Raw genomic sequence first — 12731 nt, 5'->3', positions numbered from 1 at the left:
CAACGCACACTACTATACTGGGATATAATCCTTGCCTCAGAAAATGTAAAATATGAGTTGGAAAAAAAATGACACCAAGAAGAGATGAGGATGGGAGACAGAGAATGCTATGTTAATGATATAAACAGCTCACTTTTAATGCAATAGCAAACATCTCAAATTTCATCTTGCTTAATAAGTACCTATGGCAACAATTTATAGTATGAAAAGATTATTGAAAGTCATGAAAAGATTATTGAAAAGTATGAGCAAATCTTCAACTCTGCATAGGCTAGCAGGAACACTAAGGTAGGCCCCTAGATAGGTAGAGCTTTAAAATATGATGAGGATTTTCTTTGTTTAGGTGATTTGCAAGCAGGTCTTTAGAAGCCATTCTTTTTTAGAGATGTCCTTTGACTCTCCCATGTGATATTTCCTGGCTGCATAAAGTTTTATAGAAAACCAATTGTTACATGATATGAGAATGCTTCCTCCATTTTGACAGGATACATTTGCAAAAAAATCTAATAGGAAGGATTTTGTTGGCTTTGTGTGTGTGCTGTTGTGAACCTTGATCTTGAGAAAAAGCAGATGACAACCTGAGTGGAACACAGTGACAGCAAGGGACTTCCCAGTGCATACCTAGCCAGCAGCTGTCTTGCATATTTAAATGGTGTTCCCCACTACAGTGATGGCAGATTGACTTCTGTCTCTCTGCCAGTCCTCCCAAAGTCTGAATTGCAAGCTAAGTAGAAGGGTGAAAGTTACAAAACTGGCACCTTGAATTCTCACCAGAGGCTGATAGGAAGTTTGTACCCATCCTGCTGCATATGCACTGTGATCTTGAAGTGAAAATGTCTTCTTAAAAAGGAGTATTAAATTTTAGCCTGCACGCTTTCATGCTGTAGGGAGATGGAGCAACCCATTCTCAAGAAAAGGTATCATGAGCGTTGCTGCAGTCTCGGTTAGTCCCTGGCAGGAGTGTGCTGCTTTAGGGTGCCTCTGTTGTGCTGTCATACTCTTTAGGCTGCCTGCTTAATTCCAAAGAAAAAGCAGAGCCTTCCAAAATTTTAGGGAAGTTCACGTATCATTCTCTTTCTGAATGTATAAAAGTTTATGGAAATCACCACAGCTATAGTGACTAGCCAAAGTGAAGCAGGTATTCAGTGTTCCTGTGGGACACAGATGTTAGAGGTTGACCCCCATTTCCCTGTTTCTCTAGTTGGACAGATCAGATCAGTCCAGGCCCTAACACCTGTCACTGTTCTGGGTTCCTACGACAGGAGGCATGCAAGGCCTCAGACAAGACTGCCCTGATGGCCCCATTCCTTCAGTCCAGGCACATCTCTCCACATTTCCACTTACACCCATATGCACAGGACAGGTAGGTGGCTGAGGCTGGTGTTGTACCTCCTGTCCCTGATCCAGGTGGTGTGCTCAACAGTATTTGCTGCAACAGCAGCCCCTGAGCCTGCAGCTACCCCACCTTAGTCCAAACCAGCTCTTTTTTCTTTCTTTTAAGAAAGGCATACTTCTAGAGCATTGCAGTTCAAAACAAATTGGGAAAAGATCTCAAGGGTATCTAATGTTGCTGAAATGTTTACAAGATCAGCATGGACAAGGCATGTTCTCTGACAGCTAAGTGTAACAGTTGATGTGACCAAAGTGGTTTTACTCTGTGACTAAGTCTATGATCTAACTTGTTCAAAGACATGGAGAAACCTCAGTTTTACAACCTTGTATTATTTTCCTAATACTAAGAAGGGCTACTAACTCACAGTTAGTTAGGCTGCTTCTGCCAAGACTTCCCACCTCAGCAGGACCCTGCACAGCTCTTTAAGGCTCACTGGCACCTTGTCTCTGATGAGGAAATGCTGATGATGCTACCTGCAGTGGATCTGGTGATTCCTATCTGCTCTTCCGTCTAGTAGGGCAATGGTTCCAGTTTATGGGTCATAGCCGAAATTTGTAGCAGCACCTCTAACTTTGGCATGCAAGACCAAAGCACAAGCAGAGGAGATGCAGTGTTTATCTCTTGAGAATGCTCTTCTGTTTCCATGGCAGTAGACAGCTCAGGCCAGATTTGGGCAATCTTGTCTGCAAAGCAGCACGAAAAAAATTAGGAGAGTTAAAACTTAACTGCAGCTGAATGGAGGCAGTCAAAATTAATCAAGCTTGCATACACTGAGATTGGGTCTGCCATATAAGACTGCAGAAACGAAGAAGAAACCTCTTTGCTTCCTGCATTGCTCAGGCATCTGATTTCAAATCTGCCTGCCCCAGTCAGGGAGACTTCTGTACCTTGAACTTTTGGAGTTGCCTTTCTAATAAGAAAACTATACTTATTCACAGTGGGAAGACAAAATAATTTCATAACAAAATTATTAAACTTTGAATCAATATTATTACAAAGTATCCTTCATACATTGATAATCAATTAAATTGCTGCTGCTTCAGGGTTGCCCCAATGATCATCAGTGCAAACATCTTCAGAAGTTGATCTATTAAAGCATAGCCCTGCCTTCTTGAGGCATGTGTATTATGGTCTCTTCCTAAAAATTAATGAAAAGAATGGAGATTGCTAGTCATGAGAAGGAGGAAGATGATAGATGAGGTTTCCAGCTGAACTTTGGTGAAGTAGGCACTAGGTATAACAATGCCAGCCGCCTGAAAACCTCTGTAGACCTTACAGTGTGTTTCCATTGATTTTGGTAGCATGTGAGGGAGGGTGTGCTGACTTCCTCAAACAAATTACTGTCATATGTAGATTATGTATCAGATTTGAACTGACTTTAGAAGATTAGTAAAAGTTAGCATTGAACATAGGTTGAAAAGTTAGCGTGAAACATAAGACTGCTTCCAGAATATTTTATTGAATGGGCCTAATCTTTTGAAAACATAGACTACCTGTTCAATAACAGTTTGAATATCAATTAGGTAGTAGATAGAGTATATGTTGGATAGATAATTTAATTTACCAAAATAAAAGTGTAAAGATCTCTTTTCCATTTTTTTTTTCTCTACGAGTCAAAATATATCCAAGTCAGTTTGATCACTTCAAAGACTTAGAAACTAAATATCACTTTTAATTTCTTTGCAAGGTTGTTCAGTGGTAAATATACAGTCCCCTATAAACTGGCTGTTTCTTAATGCAGCCTTTGCCAATGAAATAAAAATGACAGATGTTACAGACGTTTTTGTTTTGTTTAGGGTTGTGGTTGGTTGTTGTTGTGCTTGGTTTGGTTTTTTTTGGTCTAGGTTCTAAAGAGACTTCTAAAATTAGATGATAAGGCACTTCTGTTTAGACAAGTTTAGTTCTTTCAGAGCACGCTCTTCTGCAGCTGAAGAAACCTAATTGTTCTGCAATCTAGGTGATTGTTTATTTATTTATATTATGTGAATGCTTAAGACTTGCAACCAAATGAGGCCCTCTTTATGGTGACACAAAGTTTTATTATTGATGTGTTGCCCAAAAACTTCAGTTAAAATTAATGAGAAGGATAAAAAATAGAAAATCACAGAAATTTTAGAATTTCCCAGAATTTTCATGAGACTGCCAGGAAACAGAAACTTATCCAAGTTGGTGGAGGCTACCTTGGCTTTGCTGGCCATGCTGTAAGACAAAATACATGGCTTTGGCAATTCCCCATTTTCCATCTCTCTGCACTTTCCAAACAGAGATGGAAAGCTTTATTCCTTTTGAATGAGGAAGCTTGTACCTGAGAGCTGTTTGGAGGTACTGCACTTATTTTCCTGTCTCTTGGGACTCTATGTTTGACAAGGACATTCCAATGCCTGTTTCTTCCAGTCTCTGTAAGTACTAAAAGCACCTGGAAGAAGCTCAGTCCATGTATTCACACTTGAACTAAGGAGTAAATGCCTGTTGAGGAGTTCAGTACTGTTCTTACTGCCTAATGAGTCTTTACAAAGACACTGTCTTGCTGAGGGGTGCCAGACCCCCAGAAGTGGCATCATGTGCTGGCCAGTTGCAAATGAGAAAAACACATCACTGACCTTTTCCTGAAATTAAAGGAAATTTTCAGGATAGATCAAAAAATCACTTCAACTATTTTAGCATTGGACACTAGAAAATGTAAGTGTGGACAGAGCCTGAGGCAATACCTCCTTTTATAAGCAGAATGTAATATCCTAAAGCTCTTGAGAAAATCTGCATCCCACAAATGTGAATCAGCATTGACGAAGATCCTTGAATCACAGCAGAAAGAGGTGAGTAATCTTGCCTTCCACCATCTTGTATTGCTAATACCTCTGGCATTAGTACTGGGGGGCAAAGGACACCCCAGGGTCATAAAGGAAAAAGGCAGTGACTTGAAGATTCTAGTGAGGCTGACATTTGGGCAAAGGCCATGTGCAATTTACCCCTGCTCTAAAGGAACAGTGGAATCAAAAGTGAAGAGTGACAGTTCCTAAGGGAGAAGCAGGTGAGAGCAGGTACCTGAGAGAACAGGTACTTTGGATCTCAACTTTTATGAGTCTGGAGAAGGTGATCTAAGCTGCCCTTGCCTATGTGTGTTCTTGTAGCATCCCAGGCAAAACAATTCTGAGGTGGGGGATTTTCACCCTTGAACACACCAACCTCTCCTTTTCTTTAGAAGAGAGAAATGCAAAGCCAGTTTTAGTGTACATACACTTTAGAATTCCATCCCCTTCACCAGGGAAGGCAAAGATTTAACCATATAGCCTGGATCACACTGGGGATTCCTAATCAGGCAATGGAATCAGTGCTCACCTCTTTTTTTTTTTTTTTTTTTTTTTTTTTTTCCTACTGTGTTATCTCTTCTCAGGAGACCCCAGTCTTCACCATTTTTAATTTCCTTGATAAATGTAATATACAAGGACCTTTTCCAGGTTCTCATTTTTTAATGAGAGACACCACATTCCCCAAAATTTCACAAGGAGCTGAAATTTGAGGGAAAGCATATGAAGCACACCTGTCTGTATAAAGCCTCTCATAGGGAGAACTCCTGCATGCTAGTATGGGTCTAAGAGTAGGCTGACTTCATCATAGCTTTCACATTGTGTTTGTCTGTCTTGTCCAATCTTACTTTTATTTATATTTCTCTACAATAAGATTTTTTCTCAATAATTCTGTGTTATTAATCAAACCAAGCTTATAAATCAACTGCATTAACTAAAAATGCAATCCTACACTTCATCCAATTTAACTACACCATGGCTCCTTACAGTTCTATTTCAGAGATCTTTACCTAATCTATTAATTCAGGGTTTTCTGCGGTTTCAGAGTAAGATTCTGACTGATCAGCAGTGTACTTCAGTATAAAGTGGCTGCCATGTTCTGCAAGATGTGTAATGAGTTAGTACATGTAACTGTAAATAGTAGAGATGATTATAAATAATAAAGGAAAATAGCAAAACACATGAAAGAAACAAGTAGAAGTTTAATAAAATGTTAATGATAGTGGATAGTTAAAATAATTTCCTTAATAATCAACTAAATTGATAGAAACAGATCATATTTTATCTGTTGCACTGCCTTCAGTTATAATTTTTGATTATAAAATTGATTATTTTTAGTTTCCCAATTACAACATCATATAAATAATATGAAATTGTGATCTGCACTAGAAAAAACTTGGTGGCTTCAACCTCTCATGTCCTCCTCAGGATGGCAGATGTTATCTAACCAGGTTAACCTTCCCAGGAACCCTGGGACAGACCTCCTCCAGAAGGTGATTCAGAGCATGACTATAGCTGAGACACACTGTTTGTCCTCAGATATATATGTTTTGTTTTTTTTTTTTCAAATCCCTTCTTCCATTTACTCTTGCTGTTAGACAGCTGGTAACCCAATGACTTTGCTTTACAGTACTCAAGCTTGCTCAAAGAATGATTGCTCCTAATCAGCAAAATGCTCAATTGCCTTGGATTTCTCATAGTGATCCTTGTATCTAATTTTACTGCTTTGCTGGTTGAAACCATAACATAGGACCTTTCCCTTTGTAAAGAAATTATTAGCAGCAGGGAAAATCAGTTGCACATTGCTCAGTATCACTCAGTTTCTCAAATAAAGCTCTAAATTCTGAGCTACAGAAATGTTTCCACTTATCTTTTAAATGAGTATGGTCACGCATGTGTAAATAGTTTTTGAGTTTGTTGGTGTTTTTTCCCCTTTGCAGACATATTTCATGGTAAGGCTTACTCAGCAGACACATTTCTCTCTCTTACATTTGTCTCATGCTTTCACTCTTACTGGAAGCATTGAAGAGTGCAAAAATTCAGGTCAAACTCTTGTAGGGAGGAAATTAATTCATAAATGTCACTATGTCTAGGTAGACTATTGTGATTCAAAAAAAATTCAGCTCGGGAAAGTCAACATCTAACATAATTTCATCCTTCATTGAGAAGTCTCCCACATGATGAAACTACAAGGAAGAATGACACAAAGAGAAATTAACAGCATTATATTTAGTAACAGACAAGGTATAGAATGTGAAAATTTTTATATGACCGAAGGACTGTTATATTCTGGAAGAGACCATTCCTTTTCTTACCAACTAGAAAAATTCTTTCTGTTACTTATTCTTACCATGCAATAAAACACCCCCATGTGCTTCGTAAGTCTGAAGTGTCAACTGGTTGCTTATAATACATGCCTTTTCCATGGCAGTGGCATTACAGGTATGGCTGTAAAGGTTTTGTTTATGAGATGCCATCCTTGTTAGTCTCCAGTTTCTTAGGATTTTGTATGGGTTATGAGGGTTTATTTAGGGGAGGTAGGTAGTGGGGCAGTGTTTAGGGTGTTTTTATTGCTTTTGTTATTATTAGGGCTTTAGTTTTGTTTTTGTTTTGTGTGATGGTTTTTTTCTGGAGGGGTCGGCTTGTTAACTTGGGCACAGATGTGGGACTTGAGCAGATGGTGACAGTTCAGGAGGAAGTCCTGGTACTCTGTGGTGACACAGTTTATGTAGTGTTTTGGCAGCTACTGCCACCCTATGGTTTTCCATAATGGATGAATGCTGCAGAGCTTTAATGTGTTGCATTTCTCCAGAAACCTCTTCGAAGAGGTCAGAGAGAAGACAATGAATATTCCTGTTGTCTTACTCACTCCTTCTCTATGTCCCCTTTTCAGAAAAATCCCATCTGAAAGAAAATCAAGTATGGCATGAGAGGCCATAGGTGGCATTAGGATGGTAGGATCTTTTCCACTGCGTTTACAACTATGTCATTGAATATTAATTTTGGTTCCAAGGGTTTTCACTGACTGACTATATCTGCTTTGGCAGGATAGATTTTGCTCTTTTTTTTTAGGAACTTAAAAATGTACATCTGGAGAAAGCTTCCAAAACCCATTTTTTAAAGTTGCTGCTGCTTTGGGAGCCTGTGTTTACATCATGGATGCCACATATAGACAGATCTGGGTTAAAGCAATCTGGTCTAAGCAGAGTGTCCTCAGAGCATTGCTTCCAGCAGAGCTTTGCCCTCCAGACGCCAGCAAGTGCCCAGCCGAGGGCTCTGATGCGGAAAGAGGACGTTTCAGATACCATTATTCCACCCATTGCCCTCCTTCAGGCCAGGGAATACCCTTTGCGTGGCAGAATACTTTTTTTTTCTTTTGAGGAAGCGGCAAGAGGGATCACCTCTCATGTTGTATATCTTCTCTTTAGGGCTGGAAGCTTCTTTCCCTTGACCAACCTAGCTCAAACGTGGCAGCAGTGTAGGCTGTAGAAAATAACTCAGCTGGCTTGAAGGCAGAGATATGGGACTCTCTCATGTATTACAGCGCACAGGCATTGTCTTCTCTCGTCGGGGACTCTCAGATTCCATCCCCTCTGCCAGTTCAACCTCACACCTATGCAGCGCACGAAGTGTGAAGTGCACCCACTGCTCTTTATTTTTCTTAGCCGACATGAAAACTGGGTGCCCTCTCCTAGCCGGATCCCCAAAACCGCGCTGCCGGCCGGCAAGAGCTGGCTCCAGGGCCCCCCGAGTCGGAGCACTCCCCGCCGCCGCGGTCCCCCGGCACCCCGCGCATTCCCTGCTCCGCCCGCCGGGGCTGTGTGGGCGCTCTGTAAACCTCTCCTGGGGGCTCAGTAGCTCCTCTCCGCAGCCACCTGTAGCTATGGCTGATTTTTCTGCATTGCTCCGAAAAATATCTATTCTCAGCCCCGCTCCCTTCCCGCGTGTTTTACTTAAGTGAGCCAAACGTCCATGTAACAGGAGAGGAGGTGGTGTCTTTTTCGGAAAGATTCAGCGTTTGTTTTCACGGTCGCCTCCCTGAGCCCCCCTAGGCTGGTAGCGCGGGACAAGAGGGGTGTGTAGGGCCGGCTCGGCTGCCCCTGCCTCCGCCCCGGGGCGGAGCTGCGGCCCCAAATGAGGTACGATTTCACCTTTGGGTTTGTCTTCCCGGAGAGCCACTGGAATTACGGCTGTCCCGGTTCTCGGTGCGGCGCGGCCCCCTGCTCATGGCTCTGCGCTCCGCCGGTGGTCCCCGCTCCCAGCCCCGACGTGCCACGGGCGCATCCCCCTTATAAAATGAGGGGAGCGGGATCTCCACGCGGGCGGCTGGAGCCGCTGTTACGCCTGTCGGAGTTGAGCGTGGAGGGAGGTGAAACAGCCACCTGAACGCGGAGAAACACCCGAACCGACAACAAGTAGTCTCGCCTGGCAGGGCGGCACGGAGAGAGTCTGGGGCCGGAGCCCGCCCGGGAGCAGAAGCCGCTGTCGCTCCTCCGGCAAAGGTAGCGGCGGGGCGGCGGGAGGGATGGCGGGGGAGCGGGAGGGACTCGCGGCGGCCCTGATCCCACCTGCCCTTCCCCGAGATGCGCGCTCGCCTTCGTGATTTGTCTGAGAAAGTAGCGAGCCCAGCTCCATACAGACAGCTTTCCCCAGAGTATACCTGCTGCCTGCGCTTATGGGGTGCTCGGTATTTCTTCCCCAAAAGCAACCCTTTCCTCCCTCCCACAGTGGGGGTGGGGAGGAGGAGAAAAATATCTAAGCCTTCTTTTTTCCCCCTCGTTAAGTTGTTAGGATAATAAAAGATAGATGCCCATTAAATAATTAACCGTAACACTTTCTGTTCCATCAGCTCGGTTCACACAGCCCCGCGAGGGAGAAGGGGGTGGGGACGGTGGCGGATCCATACGCGGTCGAAGCAGCAGCAGTGCCATTTCGGTAGCCTGCTTCCAGGGGAAGCGGGAGACAGCCCGGAGCTGTGCCCGGAGCGGGCAGGCGGCACAGCCCTCCGCGGAGGAGCGTGCGGAGCTGGCCGGCGGTGGGTGGCGGGGCGGGCCGGAGGGGCTCTCCCCGGAGTGCGGGTCCGCGGGAGATCTTGGGAGGGGTCTGGGACAGGCAGTGACCGCGGGGAACGGTCCTCCTGCGGTGGTGCCTGTGGGGCTTCTCCTCGATTTCTTCTGTTTGCGTTTAAGGCAGAAGCTCGTCCCCCACGGATCTGCCGGCGACAGGCTGCCCCCCGCCCAGCGACCGGCGCGTCCCCCTCCCAATCCCCGCCGCCGCCTCCCGCGCTCTCCCCAGTCATGTCCCACCCGGAGCGATGGGGAAGCTCGAGGACAACGAGAGGGTGATCCTCAACGTGGGGGGCACGCGGCACGAGACCTACCGCAGTACCCTGAAGACCCTGCCGGGGACCCGCCTGGCTCTGCTCGCCTGCGAGTCCCAGAGCGAGTCCCCGGGCGGCGAGGAGCCGCCGCCGCCCCCCAACCCGCCACCGCCTCCCGCGGGCGGCTGCCCCGAGCCCGGCAGCGTCTGCAGCCCCCGGGGCAGCGGCGGCGCCAGCGAGTTTTTCTTCGACCGGCACCCGGGAGTCTTCGCCTATGTACTCAACTACTACCGCACCGGCAAGCTGCACTGCCCCGCCGACGTCTGCGGGCCGCTCTTCGAGGAGGAGCTGGCCTTTTGGGGCATCGACGAGACCGACGTGGAGCCCTGCTGCTGGATGACCTACCGCCAGCACCGCGACGCCGAGGAGGCCCTCGACATCTTCGAGGCACCCGACCTGCTTACGGGCGAGCCGCCCCTCGACGGCGACGACGACGACTTGGCCGCCAAGAGACTGGGCATCGAGGACGTGGGGGCGGCCGCCGAGGGCAAGGGCGGGCGCTGGCGGCGGCTGCAGCCCCGTGTCTGGGCGCTCTTCGAGGACCCTTACTCCTCCCGTGCCGCCAGGGTAAGCGCCGCCGGCCGGCGCTCCCACCGGGGGCTGGGGAGGCCGAGGGGCTGCTGGGGTCCCCTGAGCGGGAGCCGGCAGCACGGGGAAGCTCGCCCCGCTTGGGGTGTGCCTGCAGAAGTGATGCTTTGGTGGGCCACTGCACGGGGGGGACATTGGTCCACGTGGGGTGGTGATGCCTGTGACCTCCACATCTGCAGGCAATGGCAGGCAGCGCGGGGGTCCCGCTGTGTCAGCATCCTTCCCTTGGGAGTACGGGGGTGAGGTGGGACCTGTGCCCCAAGAAGCCTGCAAGGGAGCCATAGTCACCCCCTGGCCTGTGTGGGGGTGTGGAGGGGGTGACTCACCGGTGGACCTGCTTGTGTGTGGGTGTGAGCAGGAACAGCCCCATGGCACCCTCATACTCCCTGAGTGGCTGCATGAAGGTGCGTTTGGAGCCGGGGCAGCTGGCCTGTGGTCTTGGGTTTGGGTCAGGTGGTGACGGTGACACAGGAGAGCGACCTCAGTCCTTTCTGAGCTTTGCGCAGCCTGCACTGGTAGGTGATTCTGGTTCAACAAAGTAAATGTGACAGCGGGTCACCCTGGCCTTTCCTCCATTGATTTCTCAGGGTGACCCTGACTGGCTCAGTGACTAAGGGTCTGGGGACAAGACAGTAAGTAATTATACTGAGTTTCTCTTACTTAGATAGGGATTTTAGATTTTTATGCTCACTACTTTATACTTTGATGACTTGGATTTTAGTTCTGTCTTTTCATTGCAGTTGTCAGTGGTGATGCAGGTTCACTCTCTAATTCAAGGCTTTGGAGCAAACAAATGGTTTTGATGCCTTTGAGAGAAATATGCAGTGGTGTCTCTAATTTACCCAGAAAAGCAACCCCCAGCAAATCCTCCCTGCAATACAAGACAAAGAACTTGTAACAGGAAATGTTTGATTATAAAATGGCAGTAAGTATTCTGTAGTGTATTTATCAGGATTTCCATGAAGTATTCAGAGCTAAACCTGCAGAAGGTGCGGTTTTGGTGGGTGTAATCTCCTAAGATCCACTTATTCCACTGGCAGCCTCATAGATATGTGCGTAAGTGTGTGGTTTAGTGACTTCTGGAATTGTACCCCATGGCATGATGCAGTTTCTGCCCACTTGGGAGCTATGAGCTTATTGAGGTAAGTTAAAGAGAAAGGAAGAGTCCTCACAATTATTACTGTCACTTGCAGAGTGCCAGTGTTGTTTATGTTATTGAAGGTTGCCTACCAGTATGTTTTGCCTCGACAGCTGGCTCCAGTTGATTCTTAAAATATGTTTTTAATAAAGAATGGGTTCTGAAGAAAAGCTGCCAGAAGTGTCTCTTTGCTTATCAGTGATGTACCCACATCTCTCATCTCAGCTGTTTGAATCCTAAAGAAAATTTTGCTGTCAGTTCCCTGACAAACCGTAGTCTATGCGGCGATTGCCCTGCCGGTTTTCTTTCACCTTCTGTCTTGTGGAAAGTTGCTGACAGTGTCAAAACTGCAGCTTTTATGACAGAGAACCTTCCTGCTCAACTTTGCTGGAGAACTAAGAAGTATGGAGTAAATGTTAAATGGAAGATGCCAGAAGTAGGAAGGTAGACATGCTGTTGTGCCCTGGAGTTGCAGTTGGGTTTTCAGCCCAGTCTTTGACGGAACCTGTAGGTACTTGCTTTCCAAATTTTCCATCTGTGCTAGGTCATCCTGAACCATTAGTGGCGTGGGTGAAGATATTTCAAGTTTGCAAAATGAATACTGTAATTGACACTATAATAGGAAATTGCAACATGGCAATATGAGTCTCTTAGAAGATAGAGTATTAACCTTTTTATAACTTAAATGGTTTTAAAGATTTTATTCTGATTTCAAATCCAGGCAGCCAGAAAAAGGCAGTGTCAGAGCCATAACAACAGTGTCTAAATCTGTATTTTCATTTTCTGAAGATCTGTACTTGATCTTTTAGGTAGGGAGACAATTTCGAGAATTTCTGGTAAGTTTTAAAGCATTAAAGTGAATTTGTATGTAAGGACTCACATGCACTTAGTAAGCACTCTTGAACACAGTAATTTAAGGTGATGGCAACCTTCGTTTGGTACTGAGACATCGTGTTTTTCCACATCTGAAACAAGAGCCCTTATTTTATGAGTATTCTGGCAAATACACTCTTGTTTTATGTCAGCTGAGATGATGACTAACTCTAAAAAAATTTGAGTGAAATCCTGGGCTTACTGAAATCAAGACAAAACTCTGTGAACATCAATTTCTGCCTCACAGTGTTAGTTACTGACTCATCCACCACTTAGATTATGGTGGGGCTGCTTAGTGGTAAACTTTCCTAAGAACTGTGATAATTTTTTTCTTTTAGCATTACTGATTTAGGTTCACTAGTGTCTTTTTTGGGAATTATGATGCTGATAAAAATGAGATATTTTCTGTTAATGAAATGGTACTTAATATTTGTGATTTTCTTTATTCAAAACTGTGATCTCTAAAAATAGAAATTTATAGAAATTCAAATATAAGTTGCCATGGTAACCTCTTTGGGGATAGTGCACGCACAAGATTATTCTAGCAAGACCATC

The 12731-nt window shown here is 45.5% G+C and overlaps 1 protein-coding gene across 6 annotated transcripts in view; it reads left to right on the top strand.

Moving 5' to 3' along the window:
• Positions 1 to 9443: 9443 nt before the first annotated feature.
• Positions 9444 to 12731, top strand: part of KCNC2 (potassium voltage-gated channel subfamily C member 2) — a 98815-nt gene continuing 95527 nt past the window's right edge. For all 6 annotated transcript variants that reach the window (XM_066183267.1, XM_066183264.1, XM_066183268.1 and 3 more), the window contains exon 1: positions 9444 to 10144. In XM_066183267.1, coding sequence (XP_066039364.1) covers positions 9512 to 10144 — 633 coding nt within the window. In that variant the 5' untranslated portion in view covers positions 9444 to 9511. The remainder of the gene's footprint in view (positions 10145 to 12731) is intronic.

The sequence above is a fragment of the Chamaea fasciata genome, unplaced genomic scaffold (assembly GCF_029207755.1).
Source record: "Chamaea fasciata isolate MVZ Bird 193981 ecotype frontalis unplaced genomic scaffold, bChaFas1.0.hap1 SCAF_5, whole genome shotgun sequence".
Taxonomy (NCBI): domain Eukaryota; kingdom Metazoa; phylum Chordata; class Aves; order Passeriformes; family Sylviidae; genus Chamaea; species Chamaea fasciata.
Note: the sequence above shows the minus strand (reverse complement) of the source record. Positions and strands in the feature narration are given on the sequence as shown.